This window comes from Neoarius graeffei, chromosome 13 (genome assembly GCF_027579695.1).
Source record: "Neoarius graeffei isolate fNeoGra1 chromosome 13, fNeoGra1.pri, whole genome shotgun sequence".
NCBI lineage: Eukaryota > Metazoa > Chordata > Actinopteri > Siluriformes > Ariidae > Neoarius > Neoarius graeffei.
The window spans coordinates 57,305,751-57,328,022 of NC_083581.1; the positions used below are offsets into that span (position 1 = coordinate 57,305,751).

At 41.3% G+C, this 22,272-nt stretch overlaps 1 protein-coding gene across 4 annotated transcripts in view; it reads right to left on the minus strand.

Annotated features, from left to right (window-relative positions):
- arfgef2 (ADP-ribosylation factor guanine nucleotide-exchange factor 2 (brefeldin A-inhibited)) overlaps nucleotides 1-22,272 on the minus strand; it is a 79,469-nt gene that overhangs the window by 7,480 nt on the left and 49,717 nt on the right. For 2 of the 4 annotated variants that reach the window (XM_060938131.1, XM_060938130.1), the window contains exons 20-38: nucleotides 20,454-20,582; nucleotides 20,211-20,369; nucleotides 19,955-20,102; nucleotides 15,922-16,018; nucleotides 15,794-15,834; nucleotides 15,358-15,527; nucleotides 15,105-15,256; nucleotides 14,845-15,017; nucleotides 14,555-14,715; nucleotides 14,334-14,464; nucleotides 14,123-14,252; nucleotides 11,519-11,654; nucleotides 10,850-10,988; nucleotides 7,604-7,661; nucleotides 7,277-7,391; nucleotides 4,371-4,397; nucleotides 3,488-3,627; nucleotides 2,046-2,214; nucleotides 140-278 (exon numbers count right to left, since the gene is read on the minus strand). In XM_060938131.1, the coding sequence (XP_060794114.1) occupies nucleotides 140-278; nucleotides 2,046-2,214; nucleotides 3,488-3,627; nucleotides 4,371-4,397; nucleotides 7,277-7,391; nucleotides 7,604-7,661; nucleotides 10,850-10,988; nucleotides 11,519-11,654; nucleotides 14,123-14,252; nucleotides 14,334-14,464; nucleotides 14,555-14,715; nucleotides 14,845-15,017; nucleotides 15,105-15,256; nucleotides 15,358-15,527; nucleotides 15,794-15,834; nucleotides 15,922-16,018; nucleotides 19,955-20,102; nucleotides 20,211-20,369; nucleotides 20,454-20,582 (2,414 nt within the window). The remainder of the gene's footprint in view (nucleotides 1-139; nucleotides 279-2,045; nucleotides 2,215-3,487; nucleotides 3,628-4,370; nucleotides 4,398-7,276; nucleotides 7,392-7,603; nucleotides 7,662-10,849; nucleotides 10,989-11,518; nucleotides 11,655-14,122; nucleotides 14,253-14,333; nucleotides 14,465-14,554; nucleotides 14,716-14,844; nucleotides 15,018-15,104; nucleotides 15,257-15,357; nucleotides 15,528-15,793; nucleotides 15,835-15,921; nucleotides 16,019-19,954; nucleotides 20,103-20,210; nucleotides 20,370-20,453; nucleotides 20,583-22,272) is intronic. The other 2 variants (XM_060938133.1, XM_060938132.1) reach the window with 1 other exon arrangement.

The window sequence follows — 22,272 nt, forward strand, 5'->3', positions numbered from 1 at the left end:
GTGCAGGCTACAGAGTTCTAAATGTTATTGCATCCAGATGTTTCAATTGCTGCTTGTCTCAGTGAGAACTGTTTTAATGAAAGCATATGGCTGTACTTTGCTTTAGAAAACCTCAATGGGCCCCAGAGTCCACACTCACAGTAGCAGTCGAGTCTGGATGTCGGGCCATGTGCTCTGTAGCCGCCCGTCCGAGTACATTCTGAACAGGATCCTCAGGCTGCAAGCCAAGCTGCTCGTTTCCTGCTTCAGCAGGTTGGGTTTGGACTTGCCCTTGAATCCTGCAGAAACACAAATGCAGGCAAAACCTCATTACCAACCAAATACCAAGTGCTTTGCTTGAACAGAACTGGCAAATTACTTAATAGTTGATCACAGAGAACACTACATACATGCATGCATACATACATACTAATAGCTGAGGATGACATTCTTTACAAATTGAGAGATTATTATTATAAGTGATCTTACAATCAATTTAAGTGTCCATACTGGTGTAAAAGGTCTTGTGTCATTGCAAGTTGTCATTAATGAGTGCAAGTCCCCTACATTAGCTGTGTTTATGTCAGAGATGGGACCAAGTCACACATGTGCAAGTCTCAAGTAAGTCTCAAGTCTTAACCTTCAAGTCCCAAGTAAGTCCCAAGTCTTTTTTGTCTTGGGCAAGTCAAGTCAAGTCAAGTCACAGGCTATGTCAAGTCAAGTCAAGTCCTATAATAAGTCAAGTCCAAGTCAAGTCACCTTAGGCGTATTGGCGTAATTTTAGCAGCAGAATATGAATTTAATACATTGAAAAGGCAATACATAAGTAAATGTCAGTAAACATCCCTGGCACATGTGCCCAACCTGTTAAATATTTGCATTTTAAATACTCATGTTTTGATTGCAAATTGATTGCAAGATTGAAAGCCAACTAAGTTTCTCACATTGTCATCAGCCAACAAGAAAAATAAACAGAGAATTGGCATTCTGTTATGTGCGTAGTTAAAAGAGGGTAGGACGACACCTTGGGTTAACAGGGGCATGAGCTCCTCCAATCACGTCAGATGAGATGATTATTATTAATAAGATACACGTGGAGAAACCTGAAGTGACTCCGATGTATGTTTGCGCCAGTAAAAAAAAAAAAACCCAAAGGATAGAGAAATGTGTCAGACATAATTTAGGTCTCAAAAAGAAGACCTGTTCGCCCGTGCAAAAGTGACATCATCTTACCCCATATGACAAGCTACAGAGGTGTGTGCAAAAGCGCTCTCTCGCTCTCCGAGACTGCCTCAGCCTGTGTGGAGCGGGGACATATAGAACGACTTTGGCGCGGGAGTCTTGGTTCCCGCTATAATAGATTGTTACGAAAATAAATGTTAAATGAAATATGCATCCCGCGCATTCCTTTCCACAGGAACTTTGCTCACAACGTTTCGGTTGTGGCTAACGCACTGTCCTCCTTACCACAAGTGCAACGTTTTGGGAACAATACGGAAAGGACAGCGCGCGGGATTCATCTTTCCTTCAATAATTACCCAGAGACTTTTTAAATTACCTCACTGGGAAATATCCAATGCACCTGTTCAGTTACAGAGTTGTGCTCTCTAAATTGTAGTCATTCAGACCATTGTTTTGGCGGCCTGGTAGCCTGACATGATGATATGATGTGAAATCTGTGAACACATCGTGGCATGGGGCGTGGTATATAGCCCACGCAGAGAGCATGGCTGATGGACAGGGCGGTGACAACGCAACGGCAGTGCAATCAAAATTACTGAAGTATGTGCATATTACATTTTATTTTCACAATAAAAACACGATGGAAATAACACTCAAGTCATCGTGTGTCAAGTCAAGTCAAGTTCCGAGTCTTAAACTTCCAAGTCCGAGTCAAGTCTCAAGTATTTTCATGTTTTGTCAAGTCAAGTCACAAGTCATGAAAACAGTGACTCGAGTCGACTCGAGTCCAAGTCCCCAAGTCTCAAGTCCCCACCTCTGGTTTATGTACAACTATGGAAAAAAATGAGCTTTCCCATAGCTGCAGAAGTACAAAAGAGACAAACCTGCCCTCCAGAGTGCCGTCCTCTGCTCGTTGTTGGAGTTGAAGTCTTTAGCGAAGCCATGCGACTCAAGTAGACAGTCGAGCAGTGTGAAGAGGTGCTGAGGAGAGAGATACTTGTACATGCCCTGCTCTGATTCAAACTGTAGCTCACCCTCTTCCAAGCAATCTCTCTGAAAAGGGAGAACACCAGAACATGACCCTCAGATCTGTAACGGTCTTTTGCATGGCTGCACCAATAGAACTACATTCTGCAGGAATGCAAGTTATCCCACCTCAAAAAAAAAAAAAAACTCAGGTGTGCTCCGAGAGCATAATATCCCCCCACTCGCAACTAGGCTATAACTCTGGTAAAACGCGACTGAGTTGAACGAAAATGCAATATACGTATTATCGATATACAACAACGAATCCTGCCAAATTTCATGAAATTCCTCCAAAAATTGTGAGAGGACTTGATTTCACAAGGTGAGTACCCTTCCCGGGATGGATGGACATTGCCATGACGTAATCCCCCTTCGGGCCTTTCGGCCAGCGGGGCATAAAACTTTTTGCCAAATTACATGAAATTCCTCCAAATATTGCGAGGGAAGTTGATTTCAGAAAGCAAGCACACCTTGATGAAATTGCCAAAAGTACAAGTTTGTTAATAATCAAGGGCATAACTCTGGTAAAATTTGCCCAAATTAAACGAAATTTCAATATGCATATAACGGTCATATAACAAAGCCTTTTGCTAAGTTTGGTGAAATTCCTCCACAAATTGTGAGAGGAGTTGATTTCAGAAGAACGTCCACCCTCATAGAACTGTCAAAGTTATTTAATCAAGGATCAAAACTGGTAAAATTTTCACAAACGGGGGGGGGGGGGGGGGGGGGGGGGGGGACTCCCGCAATATGCGCATTACCGTCATATAACAAGGCTTTTTGCCAAGATTTAAGAAATTCATCCAAAAATTGAGGGGATGATGTCAGAAGGCAAACACACCTTCATGAAATTGTGAAAGTACAAGGCTGTTAATCAAGGGCCACAACTCTGGTAAAATGCGACCGAATTGAACAAAATATGCGTACTACTGACATAAAACACCGCCTCTGGTCAAGTTTGGTGAAATCCCTCCACAAATTGACAGAGAGAGAAAAAAAAAACCCTCATGAAATTGTCAAATTATAATTTTGTTCATCAAGGGCTGTAACTCTGGTAAAATGTGACCCAATTTAACAAAATTACAATGTGCATATTACCGACATATAACAAAGAATCCTGCCAAGTTTCGTGAAATTCCTCCAAAAATTGAGAGAAGAGTTTATTTCAGAAGGTGACCCTTCCCGGGACGGACGGACATCGCCACGACATAATCCCCCTTCGGGCCTTTCGGCCAGCGGGGGATTTAAAAAAAAAAAAAGTTAAATTGAACTTTTTTAGAAATTCGACAGACAGACACACCAGAGCAGCAGCCATGTTCTCAGCGTCCTCCTTCTTGCTGGTGGCTGGGTAGAAGACAATGTTGTCTATGGTCTGAATGAGCTCTAGCTGCACCACACACTTTATGAGGAGCCCCGCAAACAGCCTCTGGTCTGACACACCTGTGACACACAGCACACAGGTCTTAGAACAGCACAATGCCACACAATATAAATTAAAGCGTCATGATTTTTCACCAATTACAAATGTTATTGTAGTAATCCTTAATATATTACATTTCTTTGCCTCCTTTATTACTGAACATTCCTTTATTCAGTACTTCTGTGGCTTTGCCTCTCTGCGTTTTATTATATGAAGTAACTGTGCGTGCATGTTGAAACAATTTCATGATTACCGCAAATCAAAAGGCCACAATCATAATGGCGACAATGTCACAAGGTGACTTTTTGGCATTATAAAGAGTTGATCTGAATTCCTAACAAATCTCCATTTTACGATGCAACTTATCTGTTGCTGAATACCCGTTATTTATCGAGGTAGTATACACTAACCGCAAGCTGCATTTGCATTAAGCTAGTTTTATAGTTCGAGCTAACATCTGCGAGGAAGAAAACTCATTACTTAGCCTTAACTAAAAAGTCTTCCAACATTCCTTGGTGAAAGGGGCCATAATTTACAATCGGTAACTAAAATAAATGGCAACTGAGTCAAATAAAATGCCATCCTAATTTGTGAATCCGTCATACATGTACTTTTATACTTTAAGCAAATGTGTCTATACTTTCCTTCATCATCCTGAGTGAAGAATTTAAAACTGAACTTTTACAGAGTATGTACAGTGTTTTCCACAATTATTGGCACCCCTTGTAAAGATTAATAAAAAGGGTTAGAAAAAAAATTCCACCTTTTGGTGAAGTAGCTTCATCTCGCACTGAAAAAAAAGAGAAAAATCCAATCCTTAATTGAAATTTATTCAGAGGAGAGAAAAAAAAAAATCAAGAAAATTATTTAAAAAAAAAAATACCTGCTACTATTGGCACTACAAGGTGTGCCAATAATTGTAGAAGGAACTGTGTTTAGATGTGTAGTTGCACATTGATAAGAGTAAAGAATTTAGGCAATTTTACCATAGCCAAGATGAAGCACTGGTAACAGCCCGCATTATCATCGATCTCTAGACCTTCCTCAGAGAAATCAAAACTGTAGGCAAGGTTGTGAATTGCTGAGTGACAAGAGTAGATTAAATTATATCAGACACCATGCTAGACATCAGTATGCTGACTGAAGATATCCATGTTTACTGTGTTGCATAAGAACAACTGAGTATACAGGGTGTCCCAGAAGTCAGGGGGCGTACTGATCTACGTTTATTATTCCAGAGTGCCCCCTAAATACACAGGATGTCCCAGAAGTAAGTGGACTAATCATGGTATTAGTTGTTGCTTTAACCATTCACCAGTGAATCAGAAGCTCCAAGTATACTCTTCTGCCCATTTTAAATAGAATTTGCATCACGATATAATTGGTTTCGTCTGCATAAGAGACTAGATAGAAATCAGCCAACGGCGTCGATGGGGATGCCTCCGCCTGGTAGACTACATGCCTTATTAAGTTGTGATTTGGGGATGGACATTTGACCTCACAGTAATCCTGACCTGTGACCTTTTAACCTCAAAATCTAATCAGTTCATGTTTGTCCCAAAGCGCACAAATGGTGAAAGTTTGGTGAAATTCCTTTCATTTGCCTTGGAGATATTGTGTTCACAAGGTTTTCGGATAGACATTTGACCTGACCGTGACCTTGACCTTAGACCTTTTGATCTCAAAATCTAATCAGTTTATCTTTGTCCCCAAATGCACAAATGGTGAAAGTTTGGTGAAATTCCTTTCATTAGTCTTTGAGATACGGTGTTCACAAAGTTTGGGGATGGACATTTGACCTGACAGTGACCTTGATCTTAGACCTTTCGATCTCAAAATCTAATCAGTTCATGTTTGTCCCCAAATGCACAAATGGTGAAAGTTTGGTGAAATTCCTTTCATTTGCCTTGGAGATATTGTGTTCACAAGGTTTTACATTGGGGTACATCCCATAGCACATAAAATGTCAGTAATCAGAACACTATACGACCGAACACAGAACATCACGGAGGAGAAAGACAGACAGGAGGAGGAACAACACATCCAACAGGCATTAAAAAACTGCCAATATCCACCGTGGGCAATTTGAAAAGGAAAATTACAGACACAAAAAAAGGAAAAAAACAAACAAAAGAAAAAACACAAAAAACAAACTGGGGCTTTGTCACATTACCATACATAAAAGGAGTTACAGAACGCATCCAACGATCCATGAGGAAATACCACATCAACACCCCGGTCAAACCATACAAGAACCTCCGACAGCTGCTAGTTCACCCCAAAGACAAAATACAACTGGACAACAAATGCAATGTCATCTATGAAATCCCTTGCCGTTCATGCAATAAAGTCTATATTGGTGAAACGGGCAGATGCTTCCACACTCGCAGGAAAGAACACCAATTAGAATGTGAAAAAGAAACAACAAAAAGACTCACAAGATCCGAAAAAGAAAAAGCAAACCAAGAAAACTTAATCAGCCATTTCAGACCACTGCAAACGACAAAATCATATTATGTATTGGGAAGAGGCCAGAGTCATTCGCGCTGAAGAGAATAGATACCAGCGTTGGATTTTGGAGGCAGTGGAGATATGTAAGCGGGCGCAGAGGACGATGAACCGGGATGAGGGAGCATACGCGCTGTCACACACCTGGAGCGCAGTCCTGGAGCAGCGACCTGACAGCAGGAGGCGTGAACTACCTGTCAAACTGGGCGGGACGTTCACGCCTCCATAGAGTAACATCAGCTGATAAGGCACGTCACCACTCGACATCTGGTGACTGTTTTGAAGAAGGCGGAAGCGTTCGCCGAAACTGTCAACAAACGAGGTAACATACTAAAAAAATAAGTGTCTTAAGAAACGAACTTAAAGAATAGTTATAATAATCAGACATAATGAATTTTCACTACATATTTTCGGACAGACATTTGACCTCACAGTGACCTTGACCTTAGGCCTTTTAACCTCAAAATCTAATCAGTTTATATTTGTCCCAAAACGCACAAATGGTGAAAGTTTGGTGAAATTCCTTTCATTAGCCTTTGAGATATCGTGTTCACAAGGTTTCGGGACGGACGCACGCACGCACAGACGGACAACCCAAAAACATAACGCCTCCTGCACCTTAAGGTGGCGGAGGCATAAAAAGATGTGCTAAGATGAGGTCTGCTTCACCTGCACAATACGATGGTCATTAAGGCTTTAGAACAATACTACTATTCCATCACTCCTTTATTACAATGGTTTTTTTTCTATTTTTAAACCTGTACTCTTGTAAAACTGTAAAAACGCCGATGATAAAAAAGCATGATTGTTTTTTCTATCCTTCCTCCATAAGTTTTACGTCCTTCCTCCTTTATTTTATTGTGTGATCACATCAAAGGCTCATCTTAGCTGAGGAAAACATCACTTGTTTGCTATGTTTATGAGTCATAGTATCTTTTTCCAGAGTATAATTAACATACAGTGGAGGACAGACAATGACGAAGTCTAAAACAGAACTGACGAAATTGAGATAACAGAGGTGAGATCAACAACATTTACTCACACCTCATGTGTGTTTTATGCAAATAAGGAGAAAAAAAAAAGCATACAATTCTATGACATCAAAAAGGGCAGGAAGTGAACTCCAAAATGGTACTGGTGAGAGATGAGTGGGCTGCTTACGTGCATGGGGCCTTCCCCTCCAGGCTTCGTCACTGGCAGTGGACATTTGACTCTGTCCCCTCTCGGAAAGCGTCCTCTCAAAGCTGCTCTGAGACTGAGAGTCCATTTCCACATCCTGAAAAATAAACAACAAGTTTGTTTTGGACTCCACATCAGAAATCTAATTTGTTCAACGTGAACTCTAATAAGGGTGTGCCAGCGTGAGAAGACATATCAAGATTTTTACTGGCAAATGAACATCAGGGTGACATTTGGTTGCTGATTATCTCTGTGTATCTTTTTCATGATGTGTGTGCCTGTGATATTTGCTTTTGTTAGTCAGCTCACCATGTGTTTCCCATCTCCCACCTCCTCCTCCTGCCCAGCTGGTCTCCATGTCAGCAAGCTATTAAGAGAACAATAATCGCATCAGGTCAGGTGTATTTAATTAAGAACATTTCATACGGCCAGTCACAGTAGCCTCGCAAACAGACTGATCATATTGTTAGCATTAGACCAGGGCTTTTCAGAGTGTGGGGCGTGCCTCCCCTGGGGGGCGCCAGAGTTCTTCGGGGGGGGGCGCAACGTGAGGAAACAAACCAGAATAAGTTACTATTGCGGACATTTAGCGAACTTCAGCTAGCCTTTGCCAGAGACAAAATGGATCGATTTTTAGTACCTAAAGCTACAGTGAGTGAGGAGACAGAGTCTGGGCCGAGCAAAAAAAAAAAAAACAGAGCCTCCAGGATTTCGCGATGTTGCGATTTGCAAATTCAACCAATCCCCGCGAATTCAGGGCGGTGTTGCAATTATATCCAATCACCGCCACCTTCCCGCAAATTTGACCAATCGTTGGCATCGTCTTGAGGTGACGTCGACAAACTACCTTCCGCCTTACTTCCGTGTATACGTTCAAGAGAAGCAGCATGCGCGCAGTGTTGCCAGATTGGGCGGTTTTAAGTGCATTTTGGCGGGTTGCGAACGTATTTTGGACTGGAAAACGTCAGCAGTATCTGGCAACACTGCATGTGCGAGACATGTTTACAGTGAAGGACTGTGTGCACTTTACATTATTTTTTTTACTTAATACAAGAAATTAATGGATGCCAACATTTTTGCCAAAATGGTATTTTATTTTCCATTGTTTAGGCAGCTTCAGCATCATACTGTGAGATTCTGTTCAAATTGTTTTTTTTTTCTTCTATGAAGCCTGAGCCATTTATTTTATTAGTTTATAATTATTGTTTAATTTAGTCTTCAGGAGAGACTGCCTGCACACAGTACTAGTATTAATAGTTTTTTTTTCTTACATGAAAGCTGAGGCATTTATATTATATTTTAAGGTAACTTCATGTTGTGCTGTGAGGTTCTCTGCACTTTAACTTTTGAACCAACAGGAGCATTTGGATAAGTAAAGCCTATTTTTCTGCATTTTTGTAATCCTGGTAATCTTTTATATTGGTAAAGTTGTTTATAGGATCATTTCTCAGTGTCTGTTTTTTTTTTAATCAATAGTTTTTCAGTAATAACTTAATATTTAACATATCACTCAATTTTAATCACAAAAAGAAAATCGCAACAATTTCTCGCAACTTTCACTTCCTCCCGCAATGTAATCGCAACAAAAACCTAAAAAACACCGCAACTTTCATCGCAATTTTTTGGGAAACCCCCGCAACATCAGACATTTTAGCCCGCAACAATCACAAAAAAGGCCCGCGGAATCCTGGGGGGACTGAAAAAAGAAGTAAGTATGACAACGATTATTTAAAAAGTTTGGATTTTCATGGACTGGATCTGAAGATGCTCCACTGCCACAGTGTGTTGTCTGCCAAGAGGTGCTAGCTAACGATGCTATGAGATGTTTAAAATGTGTAAAACAAGATGTTTTAAAAAGAAAAAAGCACAGATGTTTAAAATGTGTAAAAAAAAAAAAAAAAAGATGTTTTAAAAAGCACAGATGTTTAAAATGTGTAAAAGAAAAAAATGTGTACAACAACCATTTTTTTAAAAATACGAATGGAATATTAAGTATAGCAACAACAAAAATTGTGAGGGGGGACGCTGTTGTTTATTTGCTCTCTGAGGGGGGGCTGACTCACCCACACTTTGAAAACCCCTGCATTAGACAATCTCGGGGGGGGATTACAAATTCATTAGTTCATAAAGTGGGCAAACTCCAGTGTACCATTTTAGTTGCCCAGAAACCTTCCTGTCTACACCAAAAAGTAGAAAGTATTAACATATGGCAAACTACTTAGCAAGATAATCACATTAATACTACGGTAAATGAACAAGTACTGTATATGATCATGCAGCACATCCTGTTTGCATGCTCGACAAAAAGTCAGCAGATTTTTAGCCAACATTTCAGCGATTACATTTGGTATACTGTCTTCACATTGCAAGTAAAATATATTATTTGACTCTGGCCATCATCACCCCTCAATGTTTTTAAAGTGCATATTCTGGACCAATTTCTTTTTTTCTTTTTATATGAAAGAATGTCCCTTTACACACTCATCCAGAAGGGTAATTTTGCACAAGGCCATCTATCTACAGCAGAAAAAAATAAAACACGTCTGGAAAAATCCCAAGGGTGTCTGGAGCCAGATTCGTGACGTTATGCGCAAGCTTGCGCAGTTTCAGTACACAGCCTGTGTAGACCAAGCGCTCCCATTTCTCTCTCATTGTCCGGTCTTTTGGAAAACGATGAGTACTAATCCCATCAAGATTGGTGTTGCTACACCCTCCTATGATACATCTGTTAAGCATTTTAATAATTGCGTGATAACTTTGAAGAAATTTGCAGAAAACCACCAGGTCGTTTTCTCATAAACAAACCAGTGCTGACGTAGGATTCAGAGGGAGGCGTCCCGCACGTGACGTCTCAAAAATCAACGTTTGCCGGGAAATCCAAATACCAAGTTTTCTCAGAGGCGGACCAATTCGCCTCAAATGGCTTGATTTCAACTGAATTTTTTCTGGTATTGCGCAAGGTAAAAAAAAAAAAATTGCACAAAATGTGACAGATATTTGACCAAAGTTTAATATAAAATAAGAGAATTACATTGATCTTGCTCCTGAATTTACCCGTGACCTGCACTTTAAAGCCACGCTGTAACTGCTGTCGTTTATCGCAACTTGCATTGTGCTGAGCATTATTCTGTACAGTTTCATCAGCATAACATACTCTGTTCCTGAACAGACTGTTATCTTTGCTCTGTAGTAAAAGCAGTTCTACAGTTAGAAAAAGAGTACACTTCGGGTGATGTGTGTAGTGCAGGAGGTGGTTGGATCTGGAACCAGTAGCTCATGCTACAGTTACAGCACTGATATGCATCACGCCACCTTAAGGCGTGTACACACAAACCTTTACTTCATGAAAGCCAATAAGGGGGAAGAGTCCATGTGTGCTGGGTAACTATGAATAAAAAAATTTGCACCGTCATGAAATCTACTTGCGACGGTGACCCGAGCTACTGATTTATTCAATCCTGAAATGTAAACATGAATGCAAATTAAAGATTACAGGTGTTCATCACTAAGCTAAGAAACTCTGAAAGCAGACAGTAGGGTGTGTAAATGTCATACGCATGAGGGCTGGTCGACTGGAAGATCTCCAGCATGCAGGTGCAGGTGATATCCCAAACTTCCGCACTGAACTTCTCGCCATTCTGGATCACCAAGTTTTCCAAACAATTGGTGCCTGACCGTGCTAGCTGCTCATTATCTAAGAACACAGAGTGAAGACTATGTCAAAGTTGCACAAAATACCAGATCACACCCAATTCCAGTTAAAAAACAGATTTATGGCTTTATTATTGACAAAATGTTAAAACCCTGGGTTAACAAGTTCTTTCACCAGTAATGTGATTACAGCATGTATAAATTTATTAACTAAAACAGATAAGACAAAATAACGTTAATATTAACACCTGCTCCATTTTGGACTGCTGATGTAGCTTTGTGTCATAACGGTGAGCTATCGAACCCTCTTGCAAAACAGTGGAAAATTACCTGGAACTACAAGTTCTGTTGCTTCTTGTTTGGGCCAAGTTTGTGATTTTTTTTTAAAATAGTGTAAAAATATAAGGTTAAAACTCTGACCTTTCCCTTGCATTACACAAGTCAGTACAAAGCAAAGCACGGCAATTACCACCAATAATTACTAATGGGCAGTGTGCTGGAAGTCTTATGTTATGCAAGATTTATGGAGCAATGAGTGCGTTTAGTTGAGTAACTGAAAGTTGCTCAAAGTACCTTGTCTGACACACCACTGCAGCTGAGCAAAAACATCGACGAGCAACACCTCACTGAGCGGCTCATAGAACTGCGTGAAGACGTCACAAATAGCGTAGAGTGCATGGTTACATGTAGTAGTCATCCATTCGGTTTTCTGCAGGAGACAAAAGCACATCAGAAATGACTGCTGCTTATTTGGCCTCAGAAGTATTGCAAGGATTCAAAAAGGTCACCAACATTGCAGAATATAAATCAATTTTAACCCTTTGATGCAAAACATGGGTCAAAAGTGACCCGGCTGAGTTTTTATCTTCTATATCTTTGCAATAAATTAATTCCATCATTCAGTATTCAAGGTATTCCTCCGTTAACTTGTTTTTGATCATCATACATCCTTATTTTATTTTTTCCTTTCTACTTTTTGAATAAAAACCCTTTTTGTATCACTACCCTTCTAATGCACAACATGGGTCAAAAACGGCCTGCATTCATTTTCCAGGTTATTTCATGTATGGCTGAGTGTTTCTATGATATACTTTTGAAATAAATTCATTTTGTCATTTACTTTTCCAAATATGCAGTAAATATCTTGTTTTTGTTTAGCACAAATCATTTTTATTTTTCCTTTCTTAAGTTATGAACAAGCACAGCTTTTGTAATTCTACATCAAGTTTACACACATGGGTCAGAAACGACCCGCATGCATTTACTCCAGTGTTTGGTGGGAACTGTGAATTGTGCTTGTGTCAGACATTTCACAGCTCAGCACAGCGCCCTTTGCCCATCTAATACATGGAAGTAATGTTTTTCAATTGTTCTAACATTACCTTAGAAAAAAATTGATTACGTTTAGGATACCTTGAGAGTGAGTAGATTACTTGTCAGAAAGTTACAAGTAATCACTATTAGCTACCGAGCTGTTGACATATTCTACTTTAGTTAGCTAATTTTATTATAGTTGGCTTAGCTAACTACATAGTTAATAAATAAATAACTGGCCCCATTCACTGCTAAAGTAATTACTTGAAACAAATTATTATTATTATTATTATTATTATTATTATTATAACATTAAGACATTTAATTTTAAATCACACTTGGATGACCCATGTGTAGTAATATAAAAAAGTATTTTTGTTCATAAAGTAGGAAAGAAAAAATTAAATTAATGATTTGTGGTAATTAAAAACAAGATATGTAAAGAATACTTGGAATATTCAATCAAAATAAATTGATTTCAAAAGATAGAGCAAAAAAAAAAAAAAAGTCAGCATGAAATAACCTGGAAAACGAATGCGGGTCATTTTTGACCCATGTTGTGCATTAGAAGGGGTGTGCATATGTTTTGCATCAAAGGGTTAAAAGAATGCTCCAGCTTTTCTTTGCAGTGTAATATCTACGGTATATACACCACATCTGTGCTGTAGGAGGAGGGGGGAAAAAATTTTAAATAAAATAAAACTGCTAATCTTAAACCAATGGCAGAAACAGGTGCAGGTTAAATACGTTCAGTTTTATTTAGTAAATATCTGACTTTAATTTATAACTGCAGTTAACTAAATTTTCTGACGTCAACATACCCGATTCTTAAACTTTTCATGAAGATGTTGGAAACGTAATCTCACTTTTAACATTCATTTACGAATACACACCAAGCATGATCTAAATCTCTACGTGTGTGGTTACACAGTTATTCACTAAAATGGTGACTTAACGATGTGCATGACCTAGCCTGGGCCCGCCCATCCTAAGCGTGACGCAACACGAGGGCCTGTTGCGAGCTTAGTCTGGCCAGGCAAGCTATCTACAGCTCTTCCAAGCTCCCGAAAAATCGGGAACCAATCAACTTTGAGCATCTCCAACGGCCCTGGGTAGAGGCGTGTTCAAGGCACTGACGTAGTAGAACTGCGACCGGAAGCCATAGATTGTTTACAGAATCTATGCCGGAAGCGCTTCATTCACGCTTCCGCATCTATTACGCATAGATGCTGTATTGAAAGCATTCAACGGGAAGTTCTCATTGAAAACGGAGCAAAGAGCAGCCCTGGAGGTATTTATTGAAAGGAAGGACGTTTTCGCCTTGCTCCCGACCGGCTTCGGTAAGAGTTTAATCTACCAGTTAGCCCCGTCGCGTCGCATACGTCAGAGGAAAGAGTGATGTGATTGGTTTAAGCTTCGTCACAGCCTTTTCTGGCTTCGACCAGTAGCAAACTGAGGCATTTCAGGGAGGCGGGTCAACCACGGGCTCTGGGAAACGGTTGGGCTTAATATCTTGGCCAGACCAATAGCTCGGAGAGCTTTGTCGCGTTAGCCAGACTATGCATGACCACAAACATCCCATTTCTACATCTTCCTGTCTGACCTTGAAAAGGATCAATTATACAAATGTAGGAGCAAATATCTTTGGTTTTATAAATAAAAAGGACGCTTCAAAAATATTTTTGCCATAAAGATTTATCGAGGCCCCAACTCTTCATAAATCACACACCCATAATAAGGGAGTGTTTTAATAATCAAATCAAATATGCACCACAGAAAGTTGATTTGAAAAACCACTGGAGCATTCCTTTAAATACAAGCTTCCCCTTCATGACCACTGGGAAATAGGCTACACTAGATCACCTCAGTCTGCTGCTCTGGAAGTTTCATGTTGTCAAAGATGCGGAAGACGATGCGGAAGAGGTCGTGCCACCAGTGCTTCTCAAAAGTGTGTCCATAACTCTTCATAATCTCAAACATCACCGTCAGGCCTCTGAAGACACACATAACACAAACCATGAAATCTCAGTGCGAGCGTGATGGAAGGAGTTTTGGAACTGGTGGGTCAGCCCACCTGGTCCTGATGTCCAGCTTGCAGCGGTTAATGATACAAGAGAGCTCGAAAAGGATGGGGAACCAGCCTCGCACCCACACCCGGTCACCAGGAGCAACATTCATGTCATCACTAGTGTACTCTCTTAGTACCTGTGAAGGAGGACAGTGAGAAAGAGCAAAATGAAGTGATATGGTCTTTAAAAGATTCTTGTAAACTCAAGTAAAAGTGCGAGTGCTCACCTGTGGTCTGTCAGACACATATTTGGCACAATGGCGAATGAGCCGAATGGCTTCCATGCTAGTGTCAGGGAACGCAGCATTACAGACAAACTCAGACAGACACTTCACCGCATCCTGGAACGAGTCAATGGCTGCTGCAAAGTGCTGCTGAAAAGTTTTCACTAAGACGAGAAGGGGAGAGAAAATGAGTAGAAAGATGAAAACAACATCTAAACCACTTTTACTAAAGACTAGCTCAAAGAGTACGTCAGTGTTGCTGCTCTCTGAGATGGGGAGTTGGTGACACTCACTGACGATGTGTCCTGTGGTTTGGAAGGCAAGCTCCACTATGGTCTCATCGTGGTCTGATGCTGCCTGGTGGAACACAGAGAAGATGTTCTTCCAGCCTGAGCGGATGTTAGCTGCCTGCGAGTTCACCATTTGAGCCACACAGCGGATCACCATGTCCCGGATAGTCGGAGACCTTTATGGAAAAAGGGAGAAATAGACGCAAGTAAAAACTACTGGTGGCCAAATTATTATTGATTCCAGGGCATTCGGTTTCTCTAACCTGTTCTTCTTCATAATGTGCTCAAATGGCCTAAGGAAGTCCTTCTGGAAGCGGAAGTTGGCCAACTCGCCTTTCTCCAAAAATTTCATGGAAAGCTGTCTCAGAGAGTCCACGGCAAAGATGGCCACATCCTCGTTAGGGTTGCAGCCCACCTGTAGGAACAGCACAAGCAGGGGTAGGCATATCAGAAATTAGCTACTGCAGATTCAGAGACGGAGACGATAAATCCATTAGAAGCAGAGACACAGCTGACCTTGTTGAAGTGGTCTCCTATGACCTGCCAAATGCGGGACCACTGCAGTCGGATGCGGTTCATGTTGTAGTAGGAGATCTCCACAATCTTCTGCAGGCTGAACATGCGTGGCTGGTGAGCAGAGGCCAGTTCATCCATGGACACAGCGCATAGCCAGCGCACAAAGTCCACTGGGAGAGAAAAGTTTACTATTTAAGTCAGCTGTGATTTCAACATGAATATGGATTTAAGGTTTTGGGATATTTAAGTTGATTAAAGGACACAAAGGAATAACTAAATATACAAAATGTTAGGGATTACAGTTTAAGATCTTATATTAAAAAGGTACACATGCTTGAACCCTATATATGCACCAAGAAAAGAAATACAGGAACTACAGTTGCAGGAAGCATACCAGAAACAGATAATTCAGACAACTGCAAACATATGCACATACCAATTGCATTTCCATCGAGTCTGGTGGATCCTGTGAAAATTCTGAAGTACAAAATGTAAAAATTAGTTCAACACAAAAAGCAACAACACGAAAAATATGCAGCTTTTTAACCGTCACTGTTCTCTCACCTGTCCACAGCTACCACGACACTCTGAGAGCTGGTTTCACCCACTGACTCCTGAATGTGAGCCATTTGACGTCTATCTGGACCCCCAACTAGCGTGCCTGTGATAGGTCAAGAATACAGGCACAAACAATGCGTTGGATAAAGTACAAGGATTACAACACATTTGATCAAGCATTTATATGAAGACACAAGCTGTTCATAACATCATGCTATAAAAGAAGGTTTGTCTGGCCCCTAATGGTGCTTTCACATGTGGCATTTTGTCTCTTTGAAGCGAACCCTGATGCATTCTCCTCTTTGGTGCAGTTATTTAGGTAGGGAAGAACACCATGTTCATATTTGTGCATGGATCAAAACTACCAGCCTGAGACTGTCTGAGTAAGGTGATTTCGGTTTGATTGCAGTGAGAAAGTGATTTGACTCAGAATCTGATTAAACCGCATGTATTTTAGGTTGTGGATCACATTTTTCTGTAGATGCAAACCACAACTTGCAAAACTGAGTTAAAAGACAGACCTGTGGAAATGGGATACACAAAAAGTTAAGCTAGTTGACACACGCACACAAAAAGAACAATTTTACACACACACACTGTGACCGAGGTCTTGAAAGTACTGAGCGAGGCCCTCTGGGCAGAGGTCAGTATTTAAGGCAAGGTCACGGTATTTCACCATACGGATCGACCTTAAGCTGGTAAATTAATTAATTTTATATATATATATATATATATATATATATATATATATATATATATATAATAAAAAAATTTATTTATTTTATTTTCTCTATCAAATTCTAACAGAAAACGAGAGCGCCCAAAAGGGAAAACCAAGTTGAGCCGCCATTTTGAATCCTCATTCACGGCTGTAATGCAAATTGCTTTCTCCTCAGTATACAAGTGCACTTCCATGGCAGGAAAAAAAAAAAAAAAAAAAAAACTACATTTTGCCACCTATGTAGTCCCCTATTTATACAAAATTGAGTCATTCAGGATTCAGCCATGTTTTTGCTCGGCGTTAGCAAGTTACAGGTTTTTAGCTTTCTCCTGAAATGTTTTATTTTGTCTTCCTCAGGGTAGTAAAACTCGCTTTCGCTGTGAAGACTGTCATTATCACCATCCATGATGTAATATAGATTTAGGCACTGCCTAAAAGCGGAGCTCCCATCTGTTTCTGGGTTGTAGAATTTTCTTTTATCATAGCCAGTCTCTTTTGTTTTATTTCTTTACTGGCTAGCACTGGCCACTAGGCGGTGTGTATGACTGGTAATTACCAACACTGGCCACTAGGCGGTGTGTCTCATCTCATCTCACTATCTCTAGCCGCTTTATCCTGTTCTACAGGGTCGCAGGCAAGCTGGAGCCTATCCCAGCTGACTACGGGCGAAAGGCGGGGTACACCCTGGACAAGTCGCCAGGTCATCACAGGGCTGACACATAGACACAGACAACCATTCACACTCACACCTACGGTCAATTTAGAGTCACCAGTTAACCTAACCTGCATGTCTTTGGACTGTGGGGGAAACCGGAGCACCCGGAGGAAACCCACGCGGACACGGGGAGAACATGCAAACTCCACACAGAAAGGCCCTCGCTGGCCACAGGGCTCGAACACGGACCTTCTTGCCGTGAGGCGACAGCGCTAACCACTACACCACCGTGTAAGCCGTGTGCATGACTGGTAATTACTAACACTGGTCACTAGGCAGTGTGTATGACTGGCAATTACTAAAGGCCTCTGCATGCTCGTGCGACAAGGCTTTCGCAGATAGCTTTTCGCAGACAGTTGTAATTTATCGTTGAGGGGGGATAATAGGCGTGCGCGATGTTATTCACCGGCACAACGCAAGGGGGCGCGAAGTCGCTAGGAGTAGTTGGTGGGTGTGGTTAGTGGAGGAGTGTTTATCCTCCGGTTACTTATAATGACTAGAACTTTTTTTTTTTTAATAATGACTAGAACTGGAGTCGTATAGATGTACGTACTTCCTCAATCAACCGCTCTTCATGCTGCTCCATCTTCGCTCGTGTTTTTAAAAATGCCGGTCGTGAAAACAAACCAAACCGGGAAAGTAGGAAAGCGGAAGTGCGTGTACAGCAGAAGTAGAGTGGACCAATCAGAGCCCTCTTGTCTGCGACGCTGTCTGCGAGGCTTCTGCGGTGGTCACAATTTTTGGGAGGTGCGCGCAGAGCGTCTGCGAAGGTGGGGGGGCTACGCAGACACTGTCTGTGACGCTATCTGCGAGGACTGGGTTGTCAGCATAAATTGGCCTTAACACTGGCCACGAGGCGGTGTGTATGACTGGTAATTACTAACACTGGCCACTAGGTGGCATGTATGACTGGTAATTACTAACACTGACCACTAGGCGGTGTGTATGACTGGTGGTACAAAAGAAAAATCTTCATATAATAGCTTTTGATTTTGGACCCAGAAGTCAATTTTCCTTACAAGTGACGTCACACTTAACAGCTCTCGTAGAATCATCTACCAGGTAGTTGTCAAAATAATTTTCTCGCTTTGTGATTGGTCGATAGTCTTTTTCACTTTCCCGTCTAAGCTTTTCTTCTGTTAAAATTCGTTTTCTTTCTTCGCTTAAGTTTTGCCTTCTTTCTTTTTCACTTTCCCGTCTTCAAAGTTTTTCTTCTTCTGTTAAAATTAATTTTCTTTTTCCTTTGTTCTCCTCTGCCATCATTTCCAGATGTATAATTCCATATACTTTTAAACTGGAAGTTATTTATTTCGGCCCGCGTTAGCGAAGCACCATACCTAAGAAAAAAAATGGTAAACCCATCAAGTCAACTAACCGGCCACTTGCTCCCAGCCATTCGAAATTTACAAACGCTGACAAAGTTGGTTGTTTTTTGCAAACACTTTGCAATGATTTGCTAGCTTTGAATTCCCTGGTCTTAACTTGGACCAGGGGTGCCCAAATTGATCCATAAAGGGCCATGTGGCTGCAGGTTTTCATTCCAGCCATGCAGCAGCACACCTGATTTGGCTCATTCAATCAACTGAACTGTCTTCACACAGTCAAATACTTGCAGCCACACCCACCCTTGATTAAAGGGTGGGTGTGTCAGTTGATTGAATAAGCCAAATCAGGGTGCTGCTGCATGGCTGGAATGAAAACCTGCAGCCACATGGCCCTTTATGGATCAATTTGGACACCCCTGACTTGGACCAACACAGAACAACTATTCTTGATCCTTTTCATTTGCAAACTTTTTGAAAGCAAAACTGGGCTTCCTGTGGTGGTACACGTATAAACCACAAAAAAAAAAAAAAACCCACACGACTATGGGTTTACCATTTTTTCTTAGGTATGGTGCTCTGCTGGGAGCTCCGCTAAAATTAATGCTATTCTCCTGAGAAATGCTGGCAAAAATTTAAGATTTTTGATAATCTTATAAATAAATCTTATGAAAAAAAATGTTTTTTGTTGTTGTGAACGAGCGAGGGGGCGGCACGGTGGTGTAGTGGTTAGCGCTGTCGCCTCACAGCAAGAAGGTCCTGGGTTCGAGCCCCGGGGCCGGCGAGGGCCTTTCTGTGCGGAGTTTGCATGTTCTCCCCGTGTCCGCGTGGGTTTCCTCCGGGTGCTCCGGTTTCCCCCACAGTCCAAAGACATGCAGGTTAGGTTAACTGGTGACTCTAAATTGACCGTAGGTGTGAATGTGAGTGTGAATGGTTGTCTGTGTCTATGTGTCAGCCCTGTGATGACCTGGCGACTTGTCCAGGGTGTACCCCGCCTCTCGCCCGTAGTCAGCTGGGATAGGCTCCAGCTTGCCTGCGACCCTGTAGAAGGGGAAAAGGTTTATGTATACTGGGAAAAGGTGGGAAAAATACTCTCCAAACTGCTGACGAATGAGTTTGATGAGTACAAGTTTAGCTCTATAATGCCCCAGTTTGAAACTAAACTAGACCAAATAAACATACCACAGAGTATCCATTTCATGTTCAGTCGGACTTGGCGAATAGACCAATAAAGTGTTAAAGCACCCTAAGAACAGTAAACACATTCACAGAGTGGCTTACCTAAGCCAAGAGGCATGAACTCCTCTCCACCAGTAGGAAAGCCTTTAATGCCACCTCCCTGATCTCGGACTACACCGGAGATGTAACGCGTCTTTACACCTGTGCCAATCAGCTGAGCCAATTCCAACTGACTGATACACCGCAGAATCTACACAAGTGAGCAGAAGATCTCAAATCAGGTGTGAAATGAGGGCTTTAATTAATGGCTAATCAGCTAAGACCAAAACAGACTGCTGAGCTGTAGTGCAATGAGAACCTCATGCCAGGAGTTGCCCAAGTAGTTTCCATCAGTGTGTGCCACAGTGATGAGGGTCTTTATGGTGTCAATGTTCTTCTGCTTCATCTCCGTAATGCTGGAACTAGCTGTGAGCAGTGTAAACCTGGCCAGTGCCTGAATATATGCATCGCGCTCCAGCTACACACAAATACACAAGCGTGAAAAGTGTAGCAGAAATTAGACATCATAAATCATCACTGCACTGATTAGTGTTGAACTCACCTGCATGTTGAAAATGCAGGCAATCCTGATTGCACAGCGTATCCCTTCCAAACACAGAGACGCCACCTCCTGGTCATCACAGTCCTGCAGGCCCACACTGAATGCTGCTAACAGGGGAGTCCATGCCAACTGTAACAAACAACTTGTTTTTTATCATCCCTACACTCATGGGCGCCGCCAGGGGGGGAAAGGTTAGAACAATTCTAGGGGCCCAGCACTGCCATGGGGCCCTTTAAGGGGATGATAATATGCTTTTAATGATTTTAATAAGACTTTTGAAATAACAACAATGCAATATTCCATCTAGTAAAATGAGCTAATTGAACAAGGTTGTCTATTTCTTGAGTTCTTCAACATATTGTCATTTAACCCTCCCCCTTTTGCGAAATGGTACGGTCCAGTTCTGGTAGAAGCACGATGCGTTAAATCTGTGTGCTGATCAGTGCAACGCTACTTGCTGCTGTGTCGCGGTGCAGCAGCCAGCCAGCCAGCAGTGGAGTGCGTACAGTCTATGATCGCTAAATATGAAGAGTGGCTGTCAAAAACGTAAAGAAAAGCAGCTAAAAGCTGAGAGGGACCGGAGAGGCAGGCAACTGGTCACTCAGTTTTTCCCAAAGAAAGGTAGCTATCACTCACACGTGTGTTCAAAATATTAGCGAATGGTAAATGAACAGTATGAACGTGGTTGGATTAGCCTATCAAGAGAACACTTTTACAGTTTGTACAGTGACATTTTTTCCATTTTAATAACTGAACTGACTTGTGTGATAAGATGAAATATTATGTTATGCTGGTGCTAATAACTAGTGCTAATAACCAGTTTCATAACTAATGGGGTGCCCTAAATATGCACAGATTCAGCCTCAGGGGGACCTCCGCCCTACCAAACCACTGAACCCCCCTTTGGAGAAGGAGGTAAGCAGCAATACAACCCATAAATGCTTTAGGATTGAAGTTTTTAATGAGCGAGCGCCATATACAGTTTGCTAGATTAAAAAGTGTTGCTAATAACGGACAGCAGTCACATCACACATTTCACTACCAATTGTCCTAGCACAAGAAGGCATGTGGCAAAATCTTGAATTTTCATTTGTGATTGTAAATGCACCAGAATTAGTCACTGACCAGTTTTCATCTAGTCCCTGGTAGGTTAATACATAAAATGTAATAAAGTCACAAACTCAAGGTCCATGGGCTATCAAAAGTCAAATAATGACAATAGTGCAATTGTGACGAGGGTGGGCAAAGTTGGGGGGCCCAAAATTCTAATCTTTCATGGGGCCCAAAATTTCTGGCGGTGCCCCTGCCTACACTCAAAGACAGATTTTATTTTTCCCCTCTGCAAGCCCTCGACTGTTAAAAACAGCAGCTCATTTATGCTAAAATATAACTTGTAGTGCAGCAATAATTCAGTCAGTCAAATGCTCCGAATATGATCATCAAACTTCTTAAAGAAGAAATATTTTCAAATCGATTTTAACTAGTATAAAATGAAAAGTCGAATGTAAAGTCTAAAGATAAGTGAACTGAGAAGTGTCTGATTTGTTCTAATGTTAAGTGATACATTAACTGACATTTTAAATATGTATTGCCTTTCCAGCCAATATTATTCACCGAATCTTTAAATAAGTTTGACAATTTCTATAACCATCTGGCCCTGGTAGTAATAAAATCATATCTAGCAGTACTACACAACAGAAATCTAAAATTCGTCCAGACCCAAGCTCACAGCTGAGCTCACAGCTGAGCTTGCAATTCACATTGCGATGATGGATTGTACAGCTAGCGTGATTAGACACGTCTCACACACTAGCCACCC